This window comes from Mesocricetus auratus, unplaced genomic scaffold, assembly GCF_017639785.1.
Source record: "Mesocricetus auratus isolate SY011 unplaced genomic scaffold, BCM_Maur_2.0 Super-Scaffold_4256, whole genome shotgun sequence".
NCBI classification, from domain to species: domain Eukaryota; kingdom Metazoa; phylum Chordata; class Mammalia; order Rodentia; family Cricetidae; genus Mesocricetus; species Mesocricetus auratus.
Genome location: NW_024429182.1, coordinates 68,662,048 through 68,684,119, shown reverse-complemented (window position 1 = coordinate 68,684,119; position 22,072 = coordinate 68,662,048). Strand labels below are relative to the sequence as shown.

The 22,072-nt window shown below is 49.5% G+C and overlaps 1 protein-coding gene across 10 annotated transcripts in view; it reads left to right on the top strand.

The window, feature by feature from the left end:
* The window catches only part of Tacc2 (transforming acidic coiled-coil containing protein 2), a 96,471-nt gene that overhangs the window by 5,708 nt on the left and 68,691 nt on the right, over window positions 1-22,072 (top strand). The window contains exon 1 of one of the 10 annotated variants that reach the window (XM_040752980.1): window positions 18,759-19,350. The exons of 6 other annotated variants lie outside the window; for them this stretch is intronic. In XM_040752980.1, coding sequence (XP_040608914.1) covers window positions 19,283-19,350 — 68 coding nt within the window. In that variant the 5' untranslated portion in view covers window positions 18,759-19,282. Of the gene's footprint in view, window positions 1-18,758; window positions 19,351-22,072 lie in introns of those variants that run through there. 3 more of the 10 variants (XM_021228455.2, XM_005064307.4, XM_021228460.2) reach the window with 3 other exon arrangements.

The window sequence follows — 22,072 nt, the reverse complement described above, 5'->3', positions numbered from 1 at the left end:
GGGGCACTGGTGTCCATGTGCTGGTAGATCTCATTAGTGACTGGAAATACCTGGATGTATGACCTTTCTTAGCCCTTTTTGAGTGGGGCTTTGGATTTTTCCAGAAGTTGTAGCTCAGAGTCGTGCTCCTAGCAGCCCCCCTTCTGTCACACCCCAGGCAGACCATCCAGTGTCTACCACAGCGGCAATTTCAGAGACGTTTCCTTTTTGTCACTCGGTCCTCACTTTCAGTCTGAGCTGTGTATTTGGCCTCAAGGAAGGCCTGCCTGATTATGTGAATGATCATGCACACTCGGGATTTGAGGATAAAGAAAAAATATCAAGAGCCTGTAAGGAAGGGCTGTGTGCTAAATGCGTTCCAGATGGTGAAGTGAAACGGGAGATAAGATGCCCATCTGGCCCAACAGGACACGATGTGTTCAGCCTGAACCTTGGGAAATGTTATCACCCTCTTGTGACAGCCCAAGTCACTCTGGTCTTTGTCCTTGGACAGGAGCTTAATTTGGCAGCCAGCCCCAGCTGATTTTTGAAATGAAATTTGCTATCAGTTCAGTGGGAACTCTGCCAAGAAGGACTCCAAGCCCTGAACCGGGAATCAAAGGATCGCCGTTGAGGACTCTCTGTAGCTGGGCTGTCTGGCTGTAGGACTGCATGCCAGTCAGTAAGCTGAATTCTCTGTTGTGGGTGGTAGACACTGCTGCTGAATCGCTAAAGGGACCAATTGCTGCATGGGACCTTGGCAAAGGACCAGTTTGGGGACAGCAAACTGACTAGTAGGCTGTGGGTCCTAGACAGTCAAAGACCTTGTCCAGTTGGGTTTAACACCTTGATTGATAAAATCCTGTCTGCTGACTAAATCATGGTGGTTTAGGTCTTCTCTAGTTATCAGTTCATTTGAAAAAAAAGTTTAAATTAAAATAGCATTTCTCTTTATCTTACAAAATTATGAACATCCCACATGAATTTGAATTTGGCTTCTTTGTTACTCTGCTATGGTTTGGAAAACACTAATGAATCTCTTACATGGAAACAAAAGGATCATGGATATTTACAACCAGAAGGGACTTTACGAACCTCCCCCCACCCAGGGGACAGTGGGACTACTCGAGATCTGACATGACATGGTGGAAAGTCCATTTTAAAGTGCTCTCCCTTCTTGTGCTAGATTTGGCAGGCAGCCCAGGGGACCCAACACAGCAGGCTGGGAGTGGTCCTGGGCAGTGACTCTCAGCTGTGAAGTCCTGCCTTCCTGGGAATAATGCCTTTAAGATGGTCACTGCTGGTCATGTGGAACTAACAGAGACCGGGCCTGGCCAAAGCTGTTGACCAGGAACTCCTACGTCTTTCCTGCCCCTGCTATAGCAGCCAAAGTCCTCTGCAGGAAGTGGGGAGGGGAGCAGGGAATGCTCTGAAGTTCCTTTCCAGATCTGGGCCCAGGGAACTCTCTCTAGGTGTGTGACTCAAGAGCTGTCACCTGCAGGGCTGCACCCAGAAGGCCCTGTGCCCGAATTCCTGATGCTTGTTAGAACATGGTGGGCTGTTCACGCTGCCTTTAGTTGCATTCATTTCGCCTGTGGATTTTGTGGCCTTGGCACTTAGGTTCTGCCATTCCCGGAACACAGAACACTTGTCCTACTTCCAGTGGCCTGAGAGGTTGGGGGGCCAGCTGAGAGAGGGGAGGACTTGCTGCCTGTGGAATGATCTTGAGTGCGCCCCACCTGTGGTGGTAGAGTCGGTGCCTCCTCTGGGCTCCTGACCTAGCGGGAGAATGTGTTTTCAGGAAACTACCAGATGTTCAGAAGGCCTGGTAGCCACTGTCTCCCCTTCAGGTGCGGGCTACATTGCTCGGTGATTATGTGAAGGCGTGAGGGCCTTCTAGATGGAGGACCTGTACATGCAAAGGCACTGCTTGGGGAGCAGGGATCTGTGGAGACAGGCCTGTGGGTGAGGTGCATGGGTGAGGAATTGAAAGGGTTTTAGGTAAGGTGAGATCCTGACCAGGCTTGAGTTGGGCCATTCTGGTAGCTGTGAGAACATGACCCTAAGGGAAAATATACAGAGGTACACACCCTTGAATACCCCCAGGAGTTCTGCTCCGAGAGGAGGAAGGTCTGGGCCACAAAGGTGACCCGACAGAGAGGACCGATTCCGGAAGAAGGAGGTGACTCAGTGGCAAGAGGTGATGAGGGGTCCTGAGCCTCTGAGAACAGGAAAAATCCCATAGTCCTGACTTCCGGTGCCAGTGTCCAGCCAAAGGGGTGTGGGTGGGGTGCCAAGAGGACACAGAGAGAAGCCAGGGGCTCTGCTGGGGTGCAGGGCTCATAGTGCCCATACGTGGTAGTGAGTCACTCGGTTGGTTTCCCTGTTGGGGCCTGACTGTCTCAGTCACTTGATGGACCAAGAACTAGCTGCAGTGGGAAGGAGGCCCCATTCTTAATTGAGATGCTGAGTCATTTGTTTGGTGCCTTTGGCTAATGGGAACTGGCCAGGCCAGGAAGGGTGTGGCTATGGAGGAGGGGCCAGTGGAGGGAAGAGAGGAGGGAGCTGCCAGGTGGCCCTTTGGGAACATGGCTGGCTTAAAGACAAGTGGGTTGTACCGGCTACTGAGCAGAGGGAAGCAGCTTGGTGCGGGGTGGCCCTGGAAAATGCTTCATGACATTCATGGGAGGGACAGTAGTAGCTATAATCTAAGGGCATCCTTGTTAGATTCTCAGCCATGAGCTGTCCTGGGACCACAGACCTCAGGCCATTTCCCTACCCTTCTGGTAACTTCCCTCACAATCCTACAGAGAGTACCCTTAAAGTAACAGAATTGCAAGCAATACCCACAGTGTGCCTTTACTTAAATCTTCCTAGATGCGTGGAGGGAGCTCAGCCAGTGGAGTCTCTTGGGAAAGCTAAAATTTAGACTAGCAGTTTGCTATGTTTTCCTTTGAGGCAGAGTCTCTCTGTGGAGCTCTGGTTGTCCTAGAACTCAGTTAGTAGACCAGCCTGGCCTCAAACTCCCAGAGATCTGCCTGCCTTTCCTGAGTGCTGGGATTGAAGTGTGCACCGCCGTGCCCAGCAGCAGTTGGCTTTTTACTGGTCGTGAGTCTGAATTGAGCAGCTCCCAGCAGTTTGCAGTTGTTCTTTTGTATTTGGTTTTGAGACAAGGTTGTACTATGTAGCCTAGGTTGACTTGGACCTCATGATTCGTAGTCTCGGCTCCCCAAATGCTGGGATTGCAGGAGTGTGCTCCTGTGCCTGGTTTACCTCTCATCTGGCCTGCAGGGATCATGACGTTCTGGGCCCTTGCTTTTTTCTTCCCACTCCTGTGGGGCCCTTGAGGAATTGGCAATGTGGCTTCCAGCTCAGGCTGAACTCCTAACCCTCTGTCCCAGCCAGTGGGCTCTCCATTCACCTGTGTGACGACGCCTCCTCTTGGTAGCTTGGCTGGGTTTGGGTCACGTGAAGCATTGGGCGGGTGTGGGTGCTATTACTGTGGAAGCACAGCCCTTGGGGCTGAAGAGATGGGCGACTCAGTAGGTAAAGGCATTTGCTGTCAAGCCTGGAATCTGAGTTAGTTGTCCACTGATATCCACACGTTTGCTGTGACAAATGCACATGCATCCTCGAGTGTGCTCATACACACACACACACACACACACACACACACACACACACACACACACACCAAAGCTCTCACATTAAAGGAATAAGAGACAGTTTATATAGTTACCCCAAATTCCATGTTTCAACATGGATGTAGTCTCATGATCTTTCTATGGTAACAGAACAAAGCAAGTCATGAATCAAGACTTTTTCTAATACATTCTTAGAAACATCACATAGGTAGTTTCCTCAGCAAAGTAGGGAAATCTGTTATAGGCCTCGATGGAAGGAAGCTGGGGGGCCTGTTTGTACATTCCAACAAGATTTATTTTCCTCACAGTCTTAAGGATGCTAAGTCACACACAGAGGTGGGTAGTGAATGCCTATTCAGGAGGCTAAGATAGCTCAGTTTAATTTGGTCCTGGCCCTAAAATACTCTAACTCTCTATAATTACGGAAGTTCTAATCAGTCTTGTAGTCTCTGTGTATTGGTGGGGCTTTTATTTCTGGGAACTTCAGTTTACACGGCTGATTTTACTCCTGGTGCTCATGGCCCATCTTAGGGTAGAGAGACAGGTCAGGTGCAGCCACAGTAAGGCGTGGAGGTGCTTACACGAGCCTGTTAGGAGGTGGGCTACATACTGTAGTGTCAAGTGTTGCTGGCCTACCTAGGAAGGAGCTGACTGCTCAGGAAGCAGGCCTGTTATGGGAACAAAAGAGGGAGGGCAGAGCCATGAGGGGAGGGAGGGGCAATGCTGGGTTTGCTTCTGTGGAGCCTGCTAAATCTCCCCAGGGCTTTAAGTAGGAGTGAGAGTTCTCTTACTTGGGCCTGGGGGTTGGGTACCTAATGCAGTGGCTGTGGTCTTCGGGGACCAGGTCTCATCTGGAGGCAGAGCCTGTGAGTGGGCACTGAGGTGCTGTCTCAGAAACCCGTGCTCCCATGGCTCTTTGCCCCTGAAAGAAGAAGGGGTCCTGCACCACAGACTGTGACCCCTCAAACCTCAGCTGTCACTGTAGCCTGTGTCTCAGGCCCTGCCTCTGAGTCATCAACTCCAATGTGGCTCTGAGAGGACATCAGTGTGGCTAGCTGCAGAGGTTGAAGGGTCCTTTGATTTGAACACTAGTTCCCAGGCTGTAGATGCCATGCCTTTTTCCAAAGAGGATATTTAGAACCTCTTAGGCTCCAAGCTTGTGCCTTTTGGCTTTGGGCTTGTGTTTCCATGGGCATCCTGAGAGGTCCCTGCACACTGGCAAGTTCCCTGAATGTCCAGGAGGGGGCGACATCTACCACACGAAGGCTACTTGCCTTCAGAATCCTGGGCCCTACACAGATTACTGAGTGACCCAACAGCTTTGTCACCAATAATTTTTCTCTCTCTTGAAATTTTGGGGTGAATCGTGAATAATTTACAGAATTGTGTTTTAGTTTTCAACTCAAGATGTCATTGTACTCACCTTTATATTAGAGTACCTCTATATAAAAATCTTCAAGCAAAAATCTTCAAGCAAACCTCAGACAAGAAAGCACCCAGGCTCCCCAACACTTGAGCAGTTAATGAATCCCCAATTTCTCTGGAGCCAAATGAGGGAGGAACTTGGTAACAGAGGTTGTGATCCCCACCGTGTAAATGTGGGGGTCACAGGAGCCCAGGGAACAGTGTACTACATCTTTAAATAGTTCGCTCCTCAAGTGTGGGTGGGTTGGGTGGGGTAAGAAGGGACTGATGAATGTGCCATTAATGAGCCGAGTTCCATTTGGAATAATTCTCCCATTGTGTCCCCCGCGCCTCCCCATCTGCTGCCCATGCAAGTCTTGCTCCTCCGGTGTCAGAACATGCAGTCTTGTCTTCCGCTACAGCTAGCCATGGAGAAAAGGCCCTCATGGCCTCCTGCCAGCACCTGGCCAAGAACATAAGCAGGTAATCTGCAGGACCCCCCCTGCTGGAGCTGCCTCAGGAGCAGGGCTGGTGGCCACTCCCCCTGCCCTGGGGTGAGCCGAGTTTAGGACTGCGCCAGCAAGGCACTGACACCATGTCTGTGATCGCCTGGCTTGGAGCTTGGCTTCCTGAAGCTGCTAGTTGTGCTGTAGCAGGGGACACAGTGCGTAAGGCGAGCATCCCAAGAGGCAGAACCATAGCCTCTGAGTGAGGATGCTCCCTCTGCAGGTTTCCACTTGCAGGAAGGAGACTGGGAAATGCGAAACTACGAGGAGGGATGGAAAGGATGGTGGACAGCTAGGAGATCTTGTCCCGTGTCTCGATTGTGGTGACGGTCATATGACTGTGTCAAGTTTATCCTAGGGGGACTACTCTCTGATGCAGACAGTCCGAGGGGCGTAGAGCTTGCCTTCTGCTTCCTGGGTCCAGGAGATATCTGAGAGAGCCACCTCCTTTTCCACATACCAGGCTCCCAAGCCTCTCACCAAGTCGCACTAAATAAGGTGACTGTGTTGTGCCTCAGAGTGATTGTTTTCTGGAAGTTCCATTCCAGCACTTTTAATGTCCTCTTCATTTATGCATCTGAGTGCCAGCAGCATGGACTAGAGGGACTCTGGCCAGGCACCATGTCAGAGACAGGACGCAGTTTCTAAAAGACACATGCTGCCTGGCCCTTGTGGAGCCTTGAGGCCTCTGGAGACATACAGTGCGTCATTAGATTAAGATGCCCTTGTGGGACGTGAAGGCTCCGGAGGTTTAGTTCTGTGTGGGCTGAGGACACTGTTGAGGGAATCGATACGGTCTGGAGAGTATGGCATGTGTGAGGACCCTGGGAGCGAAGAAGACAGGAAAAGGGAGCCAAGCTGAAGGTTAGCCTGCAGCTTCTGGGGGCTTGGAGGGTGCACTGTGGCTCAGCAGGCAGAGCTAGGAGGTAACCACCACAGCCATAACTGGGGTCTTTCCTTCCGTTTCCTTTGGTAATGAGAGTTTTATTTTGTTTTGTTTTTTTTTAGTACAGTTTTGCTTTACAGAAAAACAGAGAAGATAAAAAGAGCCTTTCCTTTTATCTAACCCAGCTCCATAGTTCCCTTTGCTGACATTCCAACAGTAGTGTGTTAATGTGGCATGGTCACTGACCCCATATTGATACGTTCTTGTTAGCCGAGTGAGGGCTTTGTTGTTCAGAGCTCTGTAGTTTTTTCTTCAAGCCCTCTCTTGGTTCCAGATGTCACGCAGGTCACTGTTTTATTCAGTTTCCCTGGGTACCCCTAAGCTGTGGCAATATGCAGGCCTGTCTTATTTGGTGATCTTGAGAGTTTGAGTAGTTCTGCTATCGGCTGGGACTTGGCTGGTGCCTTTCTTATGCTTAGACTGTAGCCATGAGTTTTCGAGGAAGAAGATGAAGGAGTTGAAGTGTCATTTCATTTAATTTTTTTGAACTGAGCTGAAGAGATGGCTGAACAGTTAAGAGCACTGGTTGCTTCTGCAGAGTCCCCCAGTTTGGTTCCCACCGCTGCCCACATACTGGCCCGCAACTGTCTGTAACTCCAGTTCTAAGACACCCACCACCCTCCTCTGGCCTTTGCCGGCATCACGTGCACATCATGCCAGCAAAAACCTCACAAACGGAAAATAAAAATAAACATTTTGTGTTTTAAAAGATTTATTATGTATACATTGTTCTGCCTGCATGTGTGCCTGCTTGCCAGAAGAGGGCACCAGATCTCATTACAGATGGTTGTGAGCCACCATGTGGTTGTTGGCAATTGAGCTCAGGAACTCTGGAAGGGCAGCCAGTGCTCTTAACCGCTGAGCTAACTCTCCAGCCCCTTGTTTTTATTTTTATAAAATAAAACTGTGCCGCAGTGTTTACTTGAAAGTCAGAGGACAACTTTGTGACACTGGCTTTCTTTTTCTACCTTTACATGGGTTCCAGGATTAAAGTCAGTCGCTGGGTTTATGTGGTAGGCATATTTTCCTGTTGAGCCAACTCTCTGGCCTAATGGTATTTTCATAAAATAGAGGGTCCCAGTGTTGGTATAGCTGATGACTGTTGGTTACTTGGCTACTTGGCTGAATGATTTCTCTCACCTATCCTATAGCTTCTGGGAAGAAGTCATTGTGTGAAGCTCCCACAGCTGTGTAGGGAGCTATTCTCCCTTCTGTTGGGAGGGGGGCTACATAAGTTATTTATAATCCTTTTGTACGGGGGACTAGTCTCTTCTTCCCCATTTCCTAATATATTCAATCACTTATTTATGTCAGTGTGGACTCATGGGTATTTATTTTATACTTCAGGCTCTAATCCAAGGCTGCTATATTTGTTACACACAGCTTTAGCCCTGGGCTTCCTTGGCTTTCTTTTAAGTGTGTCCAGAAGCCCCTGGGCAAGGCAGTGATGCGATCATATTTGCATTTTTAAAAGGCCTTGGTAGCTGTCTGTCAGGGCAGCAGGCACTCGAGGATTGATGGCTGATGCGCCCTGAGGCCTCATACCCTGGCTCAGCTGCACAGGACGTGGGTCAGCTATGCTTCCATCGCCTGTGTAAGCGTGCCCTCCATCTCTCCTGTTTCCACGTTGCTAGTCACAAGGACCTGGATTCAGGGGTCTATGTAAATCCTGTCTTTCTACATCTGATGGGTTTTCAGATGGGTCAACTCTGGTTTCAGCAATACACAAATTAGCAGTTCATTTCACTGAAATGGAAGTCTTGATTCACCAGCCAGGCCAGAGGCTGAGGTTCCCTTGGCCACAGGATGGGGGGCTGTATCGCTGCTTGGTTCCCGTTTTCCATGTAGCTTCTTCTGCTAGAGCCAGCTGCCTCCTGCGTTTTCATGATGCTCAGGCGCCGCAGGCCCCATGTGCTTTGTTCTGTGTGTTAGGGCTTGGAGGGGGAAAGCAGGCAGTGGGACCTGGTGTCCTGGAAAAGGTGTACCTCATTAGCTCTGTGGGTGCTCTGTTCTTGTGAGGCTGCTGGGTACCTCCTGCAGCCTCCTGCTTCTGAGAGCATGCTGTCACAACCCCACACTCCAGGCTAAAGACTTTTCTACAGGAGTTTCCCCATTCCTTTGTACCTCACTGGTAACCATTTGGCGGAATGTTTATGGAGAAAAGATGCGCCTTGAAGAGAGAAGAAGGGGAAGCCACTTAGAGAGGACTTGGCATTCTGCTGAGCAAACCCTGCTAAAGCCACAAGCTTCTCCTGGGTGACTGCTATCTCACACTTCTGGCCACACTCCTGTCTCCTCCAGCATGCCCTCTTGAGGCCTTTCCCTGACCTTCCAGTGCTGTTGGGACAGCCCCAAGAGGCTGAAGCTAGGTGGGGAGCCTGCTCGTCAGAATCCTCAGGAGTGCAAGCTGGAAGCCCCCGGCCAGCTTAGTGCAGCCTGAGCCAGTCTTGAAGAGCTTGGTGTGCTGGCACAGGAGCCCAGCTGAGCATCACCCCTGACCTCAGACCTGACCTCTCGCTGCCCTTTCCGGGCATAGCTATCTCCAAGGAATTGGTGTATTGGAAACCTAAGCCTCGGACTGCCTACCTGAACCAGCCCAGAGATAGCAGTCTTGACTAGGTTTTGTTGTTGGTTGTTGCTATAATGAAAAGCACCAGGCAGGGTAACTGTATGAAGAAGAGACGTGTATTTCATCAGCCATTTTGGAGGCTGAGTGTCCAAATAGCGAGGCAAGGGTTCTGGAAAAGCACATCTCCCACCCCCCTGCTGCTTCACAGAGCATCGCATGCAAGACATGGGAGCCTGTTTGTCTGCCTAGTCTCTGTCCCTCTTATAAATCTACCAAGACTTACTCGAGGGCTCTCTGCACTATTATCTGAACCTGAGTACCTCCCAAAGGTCCCACCTCTACTTCAATTTCCACTTTCTTCACGCCATTAACTCATATCCATCCATCCACTGCTTCATCCTTCTATCCTTCGACCCACTTGCCCATCCTCCATATGTGCCTACCCACCTGTCTGTCCATGTGTCACCCATTAGACATGCCTCCATCAGCCTACCGCTTCATCCTCCTATCCTTCCACTGACCCAGCCACCTATCTTTCCACTGACTCCCTACCAATTCTATCACCCACCCACATATCCATCCATCAGTCCGTCTGCCCCCACATCCATCTGTTTGTCCACTCATCCACCCACCCACAGATCAACCTACTCACTGATTTAGCAGCTGAATCCTACTTGATTCTGTCCCACACTCTGGTGTCAAACTTGGAGGTCACAACTTGTGCTTCAAGCTAGAAAGCCAGGCCCAGCTACCTGTCCTCAATAAGTTCAGTAAAAGAGACAAATTAAAAGTAGAAAACAGAAAAAAAAGGAGATTTATTCAATATAATCATACTGGGAAGAGAGACAAGAGACCCATGAGCCTTTCTACCCTGTCCCAAGTCTGTCTTTGGGGTCCTGAAAGGAGATTGAAGTTTAAATAGAACCTGAAGACTAAACATCTAAGCAGTCCCAGACAAGGTGTGGTCCTGACCAACGCTGACCTATCACTGTCTGGGCTTCAGTCTCATCTTATAAGGTAGTGTGACAAGCTGATAGAACTGTGTAAAATCTCTTTCTTGGAGACAAGTTCTTCCTCTTCTGGCAACCTTTCCTCCTCTCAACATGAGATGCCTGGGGAAAGGCCCATTCACTTGGGGTCTTTTGTTTCAGTAGTCTGATAGATTGACAGATGTGTCTCTTTAGAATATTTTCATTTTTGCCAGGCCAGTTACAAGTCTGTGATGTGGTATAGGGAAGAGGTATAAAGCTAGAGAGACATGTCTCTTGACCTACTTCTGATCTATGTGACATTGGACAAGTAACCTGACCACTCAGCCTTAGTTTACCTATCTTGGAAATGAGGATAGTAGTAACCGCCATGTGGGTTAATGTGATAAGCGAATATATATGAACCAAATAGCTCAGAGAGATTTGCAGTGTGAATAGGTTCTTGGTGAGGGCAAAGAGTCAAAAAGGGCAACCCTGTGCCAGTACTAGGGGTGTAGAGCAGCCTGCAGACCCAGGCAGCAGGTCAGGGAGATGCCAGAGAGGGTTGCTTGAGTGAGGGTATGGGAGGAGGGGAGGGTTGAATGGAAAGAACAGGCCAGAGGTCTGAGGATCATGTGGCTGTCATCATGGTCCAAGCAGGAGACAGCAGCAGCCTGATCTGCCGTGATAACCATGTGCCAGAGAGTCTAAGCCTGCCTTGTGGCTTGTTTCTTCATCCATCTTCTTTCGCTCTTATGTCTGTGGAGTGTCTCCTTTGGCCAAGCGTGAATCCAGCCTGGTGCAGTAGTTAGTGGTGACCCTGTGGATGGGGACCACGCACTCTCTGATGGTGACCATGCACTCTCTGAGACTCTGCAAGCCATCAGTTAGCCTGGTCATGTCTGTGCCCTGGGGTCTCTCCCAGCAACTCTATAAGTCAGCAAGACAGGCAGGACTCAGGTTAGTCTGAGGTCACAGGACAATTGTCTTAATGTGTACAAATCAACCCCTGAAGAGCTAAGTATCTGAGAGGGCAAAACCGCCTGCATCTCCAGACAGCTGTGTGTAATGCAGCTAGCCCTGAGGATGTGGGGTATGGAGAAAGTTACAGATTGAGCTTCTGGGATTTTTATTGGGAGAAGATGATATTTTTAGGGCTTGGTAACACACACGTGCATACTGACACACACACTCACTCACTCACTCTGCCTGCAGACATGCTCTCAGTAGATTCTCATGGCTATTTCTGGTTCAGCGCCCAGGGTTTCTGCTTCTTGAAGGAGCCTTGAGTTAGCAGTTCTGAGTTGCTTTGCCTGGTTGCTGCACTTCTCACTGGGCGGGTGGGGGTGGGGTGGGGACAATGTGCCGGGCTGTGTTGATGGCTGGTGAAACTTGAAAAGGACTCTACCTCAGAGTGAACAGGCTGCCACCTCTTTGCTGTCATTGGAGGATTAGGGCTTCTGGATTTGCTATTTGCCATGCTCATCCAGGAGAGCCTTACTAGCCTGAGTGGTTTCCCTGTAGCCCCTAAGAATTACCTATCCTGAGATGGGCAGGCGACCATGCTTAGCCTGTTTTTCCAGTCTGACTGGGGAAACCAACCTTGCATCATTCTGGCAGTATCCATTCTCATCTCTGTTTACACCCTGGTCTTTTCCTTAAAAGGCCCTTTATTCCTAGTACAAAGTAGCCTCCAAGACCAGGAGGCATCAGTGCAGAGGAACTCAGGGGACCCACACAGCAACAGTCAAAGCAGACAGTAAAACTCTCCTGAGAACCCAGGCCGTCTTAGTGAGCACATGAAACTCCCCCTTCTCTCTGTAAAAGGCTACCAAGGAGAAAGATGGCCAGCACTGGTTGCGTTTTTGATCCTAGACAGAAGCAATCACCTGGCCCAGGTGAGTCCATTAGCATAGAAAGAAACTTGATTTTACTTCTAAAAACCCGAACCTGGGCTTTGGAGGGTGGGGTTTTCCTGAGCCAGAAGCCTGTCTTGGGTGGCCATGTTTGTTTGTCTTTATGATCAGATCTGTAGAGTTAGTTCTAAGAAGGGTGTTACCCTGAGAGAAGCTGTTTAGAATGAATCCCTCAGTGGTTGGGGATGTCTGAGACTTCTCTGTGAAAAGGGAGATGAAAGAAATGGCAGTGACTCGGCTTAACAAGCTGTAGAGCGGTGCTGCTCACGCTTCCTAACGCTGTGACCCTTCGATACAGTTCCTCAAGTCGTGGTGACCCCCAACCATAAAATTGTCCTGTTGATACTTCCCAACTTTAATCTTGCTACTGTTATGAACTGTAATGTAAACATCTGATACCCAGGATACGTGGTATGGGACCCCCACGGGGGTCGTGACCCTCAGGTGGAGAAACGCTGCCGTTGCAGTTTTTGATTGGAGTGGGTCTGTTAGTGCTTACAGTGCTTGAGGAATTTGGGTCCCGTTCTCCTGCTGGTTTTGGAGCTGCACGTCCCTTACTTTATCCTGACTTTTGCTGCACATGTTGGTACTTTTCCATAAACAGTTTCCTGGAAGTCTTGTGGTTCTCCCATGCTTCCGTCTTCTCTCTGGAGTCTCCTTTGGTCGTCACCCTAGCCAGGTTCCCCTCGTCACACTCAGGCCTGCTTGTTCCAGCCGCTGTTTCTGAGGGACGCTGGTGGTCTTTGAATCTTTTGCCAGGGTTTCTTTCATGTACTTCAGGACATCGCGTCTCTTGTGCCAGGCTGTGGCTCTCTGCCTTGTGGTCAGTGGCCTCGAACTTCTCCCTGATAGTCATTAGGAGGCTAACTGGAAGGACTCAGTAGTTGAGAAGTGATCACGTTTATTAGGGGCTTTGCAGACAAAAATGTGGTCCTGGTGGTGCCCTTTGCATTCCTGTATGTAACCTTGTTGCCATGGAGACATGATGGAGCAACTTGTCAAACATCACATCTTGTTGCCATGGAGACATGGCAGGTGCGGCTCTCTGAACAGGACGGAGCAAGTAGATCTAAGAAACCTAGCAGCTCCGTGGGAAACTTCCTAGTTTTCTGATGTTGGTTTCTAGGGGACAGCAAAGTAGCTCTTGGTGTGCCTGCTGGATACTGGGTTGGTGAGAGACTATTGTAGAAGTCATCTTCTACTGTATACATTCGGTCCCCTGGCAGAGGACTTAGGAGAGAGTATGTGAGCAATGTCAATAACAAGAAAAGTTGTTCACCCATGGAATGATTTTTTTGGTTACTATTTAAGGTTTTACTTATTTATTGCATATGTCTGTGTGTGTGGTGTACATGCATGTGTGTGGGCACATGTGCATGCAGTCGTACATGCACCCAGCCTTGGGGTGGGTCAGAGACTGGTCTTGAGTGCCTTCCCCAGTTACTCTCCACCTTACATATTGAGGCTGAGACTCTTAATGAATCAGGAGCTCACCATTTGGCTAGTCTGTTGGATGTTGCAGGTTGGGCTAAAAGAAACAGAACCTTGCCTAGCTTGCTTGTTCTTTAGCTGTATTTACATCCTTAGCATTCTCTCCTGGGCTGTTCTGTGATCTGACCTACTTTCCTTTCCCACGTGCTTGGGTAATTAGTGGCTGGCTCAGGAGTCCACAGCATTGCTGGGTAAGGAGTGCTTGAAAGGTTCAGGCATTACTCTGGCCTGCCCTGTTACCTGGCAGGATGCACTCAGGCAATAGTCTGGCCAGCCCAGAGTTCTGTGAGAACCAGGCAGGTGCAAAGGACCCCTTTAAAGGACTGACCCCTGCCCGTTTACGCTCTCTTCCTCTCTTGCTCTTACTCTGTCTCTCTCTCTTATCTCTCTCTCTCTCTCTCTCTCTCTCTCTCTCTCTCTCTCTCTCTCTCTCTCTCTCTCTCTGCTCTGCACGGGTTGGTTACCTCTCACCCCCCTTTTCCCTCCCCATCCACCAATAAACTCCACGTGAGATCGTTGAGTCCTTACTGGATAAACCTAAACATTTTAACAACAGTGCTGTTATAGTGGCTGTAGTCTTACCTGAAACTAGGACAGGACACTTAGCTTTATTTCTTGGAGTGTCAGAGGTACTTCAAACTTCCTTTAAAAACAACAACAAAACAGTAAAGTCTTGTGTAGTCTGGGCTGGCCTTGAACTTGACATGTGGATGAAGGTAATGTTGAATTCCTGATTCTCACACCTACCATACCTAAGTGCTGTGATGAAAGGAACTAGCTACCATGCCTGGCTTAGCTATCATAAAAAACCAAAACAACAAAACTAAAAAAAAACCCAACTATTTATTTCAGGCATGTTGGTGCACACCTTTAATCCCAGCATTTGGGAGGCAGAGACAGGTGGATCTCTGAATTTGAGGACAGCTTGGTCTACGTAGCAAGTTCCAGGACAGCCAGGACTACAGAGAGAAACCCTGTGTATGTGTGTGACTCTGCCTGAGTCTGTGTGTACCACATTGTGCAGGAGCCCAAAGAAGCCAGTAGAGAGCACTAGATTCCCTGGAGCTGAAGTTATCGATGGTTGTGGATGCTGGGAACCAAACCCCAGTCTTCTGCACAAGTAGAAATAACACCAAACCATTTCGGTGGTCCTATATTGGGTCCCAGACCCTTGATCCCCTGTGGAATGTGGAGCCTGGATCACATGGTTCATCTTGTGGTTACAGGGCTTTGTCAGGCTTGCTGCCAGTTAGTAACATGAGAATAAGTGATCTGAGTCACCATGCATAGGTCAGGCCTGTAATATTACAGGGGTGTTAATATACAGTATATTGCTAATTATTTTAGAAATGATGGAGGCATTTCCTGGTTTATCTGGCTCTCTAGACTCTCTTGGGACATCTGTAGAATATGTGGCAGTGGAGCCTACCTATGTGGGCTTGGCCTACCTCCAGGGCCTTGAACTGTGCATGTGTAGAAAACTCAAAGACCTACAGAAGGGCTGCTTGAAGTCGGGTCTTATCAGAGTTGTGTTTAAAAGTGGTGGGCACTGTTGATGTGTCCTAGAGAGGGCATACTCTGTTCTTTAGAGTGAGGCCAGGGTGGAGACTGGACCAGTGTCCCGGCTGGAAGGATGGGAGGAGTAGCTAGCATGTGAAAGTCAGGAAATCAGGTACCAAGAGTCACCTGTGTGAATTTTCTAGCCAACTGAAGGTACAAGAAATGACTAGGAGCTCTACTGCAGCCTCAGCTTTGGCCAGGACCTGGCAAGGGCTTTAATACATGCTTGATAAATTGATAAGTGAGGGAACAAGTTATTGTGATGTCCTCTGTGACGTTTTAATGCTTCTTGGTGCATCTTGGTGAATTTCCTATCATGCAAATATGCACAGATCTGTGACTTGACCTTGTATGATTTGGGGAAGGTGAGGGAGGTAAGAAGGGAAACAGGAGTCAGGTATGGAGTCACAGCCATTGAGGCAACTGGACCTGGGTACAGCCTGTGTATCTTCAGGGTTTCTGGATACCAGTGTCCTGTCATCCTAGACTGCTGCTGTTTACAGTTTCCTTGGTATGAATCCAGGTTTTCTGTCATTGCCCTTTGTGTTACCTCTTCTTGGTCCCATCAGTGTATCTTAAGCCTCATGTCTTAGCTTGCGTTGCTGTGACAAAAGCAGCATAGGCTCAAAGCTCACATCTTTTTCTCATAGTCCAGGGCTGAGCGTCCCAGATCAGAGTGTGCACATGAACAAGCTCTTTTAGGCTTTGTCTGACTTACAGAGAGTCATCTTCTTGCAGTATTTTCATGGGGGTGTAGGAGATTACATGACTCTTTTCCTTCTTATAAGGGCAATAATCCCATTATCAGGGGACCTGTAATGATGTTATGTAACCCTCATCATCTGCCATAGGCCCTTCCTCTGAATTTCAGTACATCAGGAATTAGGGCTTCCACAGGATTTTCAGGAGATACTTGGGGGTCATTGCACAACTTGTTTCTGCCTCCATTTCTTCAGCTTAGCATTTTCTGTGGGCTAAATCTCGAACTTGGCAGCATCAGAAATTAACTGTGGGTCTGTGTGGCTCTTCAGTAGGGAACCACACAGCAAAGTTTAGGTGTTATTACCTTTAAAAGTGCCCAGTGCTCTCTGTTTCTACTATGGTTTGGGGTACAGCTTTAATATCAGTGAGGTGATATTATCCACTATATGGTAACTGTGTGGTTGTTGGGATTCTAAGTAGAAGTGCTTGACTGCATTGATGCCTTATTATTGTAATGGTGTAATTCTATTCAAGGAACAAGGTCCTTAGAAAGGAGGACCTGGTCCCAAGAGTGTATGGATTTTATGTAGCTTAATTTCTCCAAAGCCCTTCTGGGATATTATGTTCATTTTTTTTGTTGTTTCAGTTAATACTTGCAGGCTGCTTGTCTAGGCATTTGGCTCAAGGGCAGAGCCAGTGATTGGGGGAAAAGCAGGATTTGACTCTGGTGTCACATCAAAACCTTCACTTTCGGCAGAAACCCCCTACTTGCTAAGGGTAAAGACATTCTGACAACTCTGTGTATGCTGTGCACAGCCAGGTTGTGGTTGTGGCTCTGTCACCTTAGCTCTGGGAGTCCCAGCACACCAGTCAGAGATGGGGAGCTGTGAAGGGCTGAGTTAGTCAGTGGGGCTGTATTGGGAAGAACAGATGAAGGAAGGGTTCAGAAACTCCAGGTCTGTCTTTCATGGGCTGACGGGAACTTTGATATTTTATAAGGAAAAAAATGGGGAATGGGCAGAAGAGGAGGGCTGGGTTTGCCTCACTGAGAGAGCCTGTGGTCCTGGCTAGTCAAGAGACCATTATCTCAGTTCGGCTTCTGCCCCAGGGTCTGAAGAAGATGCTGCCACTGGGCATCCCTTGAGGGGGACAGTCTGGGTCCCATGAGGTGATTTCCTCCCACTCTGAGGAGGACAGTCTGGGCCCCCATGAGGTGGTTCTCCCATTACCCAGGAACGTCACCATCATGGACAATCTCCTCCTTTAGAAGGGGACGTGTCCTGTAAGCCTCACCAGGGCCTGGTGGTCCTTTCAGTTCCTTTTGTCATAAAGATGTCTATCAGTCAGTCCAGAATCCAAGGCCACTGTGGAAGAGTGTTCTAGAAGCAGAGAAGTTAAAGAGGCAAAATAGAGCCATTGAGGGACAAAATGGGGTTAGTGCAGGCTGGGGACTCCTCATTTTCCTCATGTATCTTAGTGTGTAACCTAACTGAAGTCTGTATATTACACACCTAAGGAAAGCGTCTCCTCAGAAGAATCTACATTAGCATTGATATCTATCTATCTATCTATCTATCTATCTATCTATCTATCTATCTATCTATCTATCTCTTATATACTGTAGGACTCTTTTGGATCCCCAACTGCAGACGGAACCAAAAAAGATCTCAATCTCGATCTCTCTCTCTCTCTCTCTCTCTCTCTCTCTCTCTCTCTCTCTCTCTCTCTCTCTCTCTCTCTCTCTCTGTCTCTGTCTCTCTCAAAGAACCCCTTCCCCCTCCTTGTGAATATGATCAGATAAATAAGTTGCAGGATCCTTGCCACCAGATGACACTTATATTGACAGTGAGTGATGGCATCCCTGGGAGGTGCTGCCCTGCTGACAGTCACCTTCCCCACAAGACTGGCATCATTGTTTGCTATTTTCATTTAAACACAGAAAGAAACCTCGGTGTTTCCTGGAGATTTCATGTCACTGGTTCCTGGAAGCAATTTTGATGGTATAGTGTTTTGACATGGAGAAGAAATATGAACCCAGGAAGTTCAGCTGGCCTCAAGCTCTGGAGCTTGTAGCAAGTAGCAGCTCTGTATGTGCTGACCTGTGCAGACATCTTTAGCCGTGCGTTTAGAAAACAACCAGTGTATCAGAGGGGATCTTAAAATGTGTTGAATAGCTTTGTTTTGATTTTATTGTGTGCGTTGATCGGGTTTACTTTCATCTTATTATTTTGGGCCATGTTGTACATACTTATGAACTAACTGCTTTATAGGTAGAGGAGTTGCCGGAAAAGCTAGATGAGTCTTTCCACTTTCCCATAGGCAGTTGTGTTTGAATTCAGTTGTAAATGTTCAGGACTCAGAAAACCATTGCACAGAATGTGAGGCAGACAGGGGTGTTGGGGTCCCCAAACCACCCGTACTTATTTACAGGGACAGAGAATGCTTTTCAAGTAGCCTCCAATGAGAAGGCCCAGAGCTCAGCTGTAAACATTCAGAGCTAGAGGCACACACCTGGGTGCTTCCCAACAGGGAAATGGGGTCTGGCACTGGGTGTCCCCAGCATCTAAGCCAGCCTGTGTTTCACAACAGAGATGACCCATTATATGTCCCCCGCAGCTACTTTTCCCCTGCATATTCTTGTTACACAAGGGGCCTGGCTCATGAGCACAGCCTGCATGGCATAGGGCTTGTCTTTGTAGAAAATTCTTCTGGTGGCTAAAGACCAGACTGCAGACCCAGTCCCGCAAGGTGGCCCTATGCCCTTTTCTCTTCAGCGTGCCTCAACCTCTGCAGACTTTGTCTAGCTAAGGTATTCATGGAGGTCTGACCTTGGTGAGCTGGGAGCCTGACTTGGTTCTTCCCCAGCTGTAGTATTTGAAGAAGGTTCAGGTGTGCGGTCCTCAATTTCCACTGTAGCCTGTTTTACTGGTTCCTGCAGCCCTCCTCCAGTCTGGGGGAGGGAGCTAGAAGGGAACTGCCACCGACTCTGTCTATTGCTAGACCACCTTGCCCCGCCCTCTGAGGGGCCTCAAGTTGCCTATGAGCAGCGTATTTACATCTCAAAAGACACACTGCACTAGTCGGAGGTCTGGGCTAGTCTGGGAGGCTAGCAGCTCGGTGTGTGAGCAGAGGGAGGGGTCTTCGCCTCCTCCCAGCGGTGGTTTCCGGAGCCAGTGTTAGAGCTTTGTGAAGATACGGGCGTCTGGCCACTTGGTGGTGGTGACATCATCAAGTCCCCACACACAGGCTGAGCTGGGGGCTTTAAGGGAAGATCCTTTCCTACCACACCAGTACTGGGGTTCACTCTGCCTCTTCTCAGGCATTTCCACGCACACCGGCCACGCTCACGCGCACACCTAGGCTCGCGACTGCCAGCTGTACTTGCGCGTGCACCCTTCCTCGGTGCTCGCCCCCTGGGCCGGCTCCGGCCTCGAGCCGCAGCTCCGAGTCGCCGCCGCCACCACCACGGATGCCAGCAGCTGCTCCCATCTGCAGTGCAGCAGCCCCGGCCGCCTGCCGGCCCGCCCCGGGCTGGAGGAACCGCACCAGGACGCTGGCCCTGCCCGTGGCTAGCCTGCACGCCAGGGCTCAGCGAGGATGGGAGGGTCGCAGTCCCTGCAGGCAACCCCAGCCAGTGACCTGAACCTGGAGGTTTCTGAGGCCATGTAAGTGCAGGGCTCTGCCGCCCGGAGCCCCCGGGGGGAGGAGAGGCTGCCCGGCTTTGTTAGTGCTCCTCTCCCTCATGCGGTGCAGCGTGAAGCCTAGGCTGGCCTGGGAAGCCTTGCAAGGCTTTACCTGGTGGTGACTGCTTGTAGTGTTTTGTCTCCTAGCTGGACTGAGTGTTTTTGTAGCCCCAGGATGCTGTCTGAAGCAGAAATAGCCCTCTGGAATTCGGTTTTGGTTGTGCAGCAGGGTGCATGGTGGGGGCTTTTGCGCTATCAGCATCTTTTCGTCTGCACCTCCCTCCCACACTGGTATTTCCTGCTAGGCAACCGGAGGCATCAAGGAGAGAGGGCCTCTCCTAGGCGGAGTATTGTGCATGTTAGCATCTTTCTATCCTGGGAACAGTGCTGGGTTAGGTACTGGCACAGCAAGGCAGATGGCATGGTGCTCAGAGTGCCTGTGCAACCAGTCTAGTCCAGGCATCACCCTGTACTCTCCTGCTAACACCGAGGACAAGGCCCCTTGCTATTATTAGTAAAGACAGCCAAACAGCCTTGTCATTGGCGGAGGCAGTGCCTGACGATGCATCGATCCAGGAATCCGATCTTTGCTCCAAACCACAGTGCTAATGTGCTTAGAAATGGCCTTTATCCGGATGTGCGTCTATTACAGTTGCTGTTTCTGTTATGGTAGTCTCTCCATTATGAACCCAGGCTTGTTTGGAGGTCTGCCTGCCAGGTCACAATTCCGAAAGTAAGGCTGCTCTCCAAAGTGGGCCCCCACTCTGCGGTCTGTTCCTGTTTTCCACTTAGGAGACTGTTTCTGGAGGCTTGAGGAGTGGGGGTGGCACTGTGGTTTTTAGGAGTATTTGGCATGTAGATTAAAAGATAGCAGGCACGGGTCTGCGTTGTAGAGTAGGGTTTGAGCCCCAGGGGAGGTGAGTGGGGGGATTCCACCCTTCACTGGTCTTCAGTGAGAAACCGGACCCGTGTGGTGATGTAATGCTGGGCTGAACCGCGTGGTTTTCCAGGCTCTGGCTTTTGAACAGCTAGTCATTCTGAGGGGCAGGTGTGCAGCCATCATTTGTCTCTATCCTGTAACTGGAGAATGCAGTATCTTGCAGTGGAGGTGTATTGTGTTTGGGAGTTTTATGGTACGAACCCTGCGCTGCGCGGTTCTGGCCATTCAGGTGCAGTGTTGTGAGTTGCATGGAAAATTGCACTGCCTTGTGGGACTCAAGAAAGGAAAATTTCAGCCCCAGTTTTTGAAGTCTCTGAATTGGAAATCAGTGACAGACCCAAGCCCTGTAGGTAGCACAGCTGACACCTACCAGAGCACTGGAGAGACCAGAAAGGATGATGCCACCCTGGGTTTGGGTGCTCTTCAGCCATTGGAAATTAAATTCCCTGGTCTCTAACGTCCCCACCTCCTTCCCTGGTTGAGTTACTGCCTTGTTTTCTGGAAGCTGAGGGCTGAGTCTGGAGAGAGCCTGTTAGATAGATGTTGTCCTTTTAGGCAACAGTCTCTAAGGGTTTGTCCCATGGGGTAGTGGCAGTAGAGTAAAAGTTGAGGACCAGCGGCCACCGTCGGAGAGAAGCTGCTCCTCCAATGTTTCCATGGTCTGCTCAGGCTGCTTTTACCACTTGAGACTTCTGAGATGTCTTGGAGTACAGTTGTTAAGATGGTATATTTACTCATTCACAAAAATCCCACCCTTTGTTTCCCAGTGTAATTGTAATGGAGAACCAGAGAGAGGGAAGTAGTTTGGGGGGTGTTGTTCCTAATAGGCAACCTCTGCAGCCCATCTCTGAGTAATGCTGTTTCCCCGACAGATGTGATCTGTCCAACCTTGAAGTTAAAAGAAAACTACGTAAAGAAAGCAGCCCTTCCCTGTGCAGGCGTGGCTTTTTCATAGTAGTGTGTGTGAGAATGTGTGCCCACGGATAATAGAGGCACAGCAGGCTTCAGGGCAGAGAAGTGCCTCTGCTATACGATGACGTGTTGTCAGGTGTGCAGGGTGTGCTCACCTGCTGCCTGCCCGTGACAGCAGGAGTCTAGAGCGAGCATTTCTACTTCTCAAGTGGAAGCTGGATTTACAGAGGACCACCCCAAAGGTGAAACTGAAAGAGGAGTGGGAAGTTCCCCAAGGACTTTCTCCCTCAGAGTCAAGTTTGGCTGTCTGTAGGTGGTTTTGTAGTTCCTGTCAAAAGGTTAGTCTGTCTCAGAGAGCAGTGCGGTGAGGAGGGGGAATCACCAGGGAAGCTGAAGGCATGTGGGATGAGGGGGGTGCTGCAGAGTTAAGGTTTAAGGTAACTTTGGCGACCCCACTGTGGTACAATTGTACTATCAGCCTCTGGCAGAGGTGCAAGTCTCAGGCTCCACCCAGATTCCAATCTCCTTTTTAATCAGTGCTTATTAAAGATTCCTATGTGGCCCGGGGTAGAATGTGAGAAGCCCGGAGTCAGTCACATCTCCTCTGTCCAGGTCTTTGTGAGACCAGTGGCCACTCCTTTAGCTGCTTCTTTCCTGACTGGGAAGGACTCACGGCAACACTAACTACTCCCAATGGGAAATGGGTAACAAGCAGAGGGAGAGTCCCACCCCAAGTACTTATTTCTCACTAAAGACAGCCAGGTCTGTTGATGAGCCCCATATTCATCCTTCTTGCCAAGGGGAACCCCTGGGGATGGGGCTTCCTCTAAGTGAAGCAGCAGCAAGCACTTT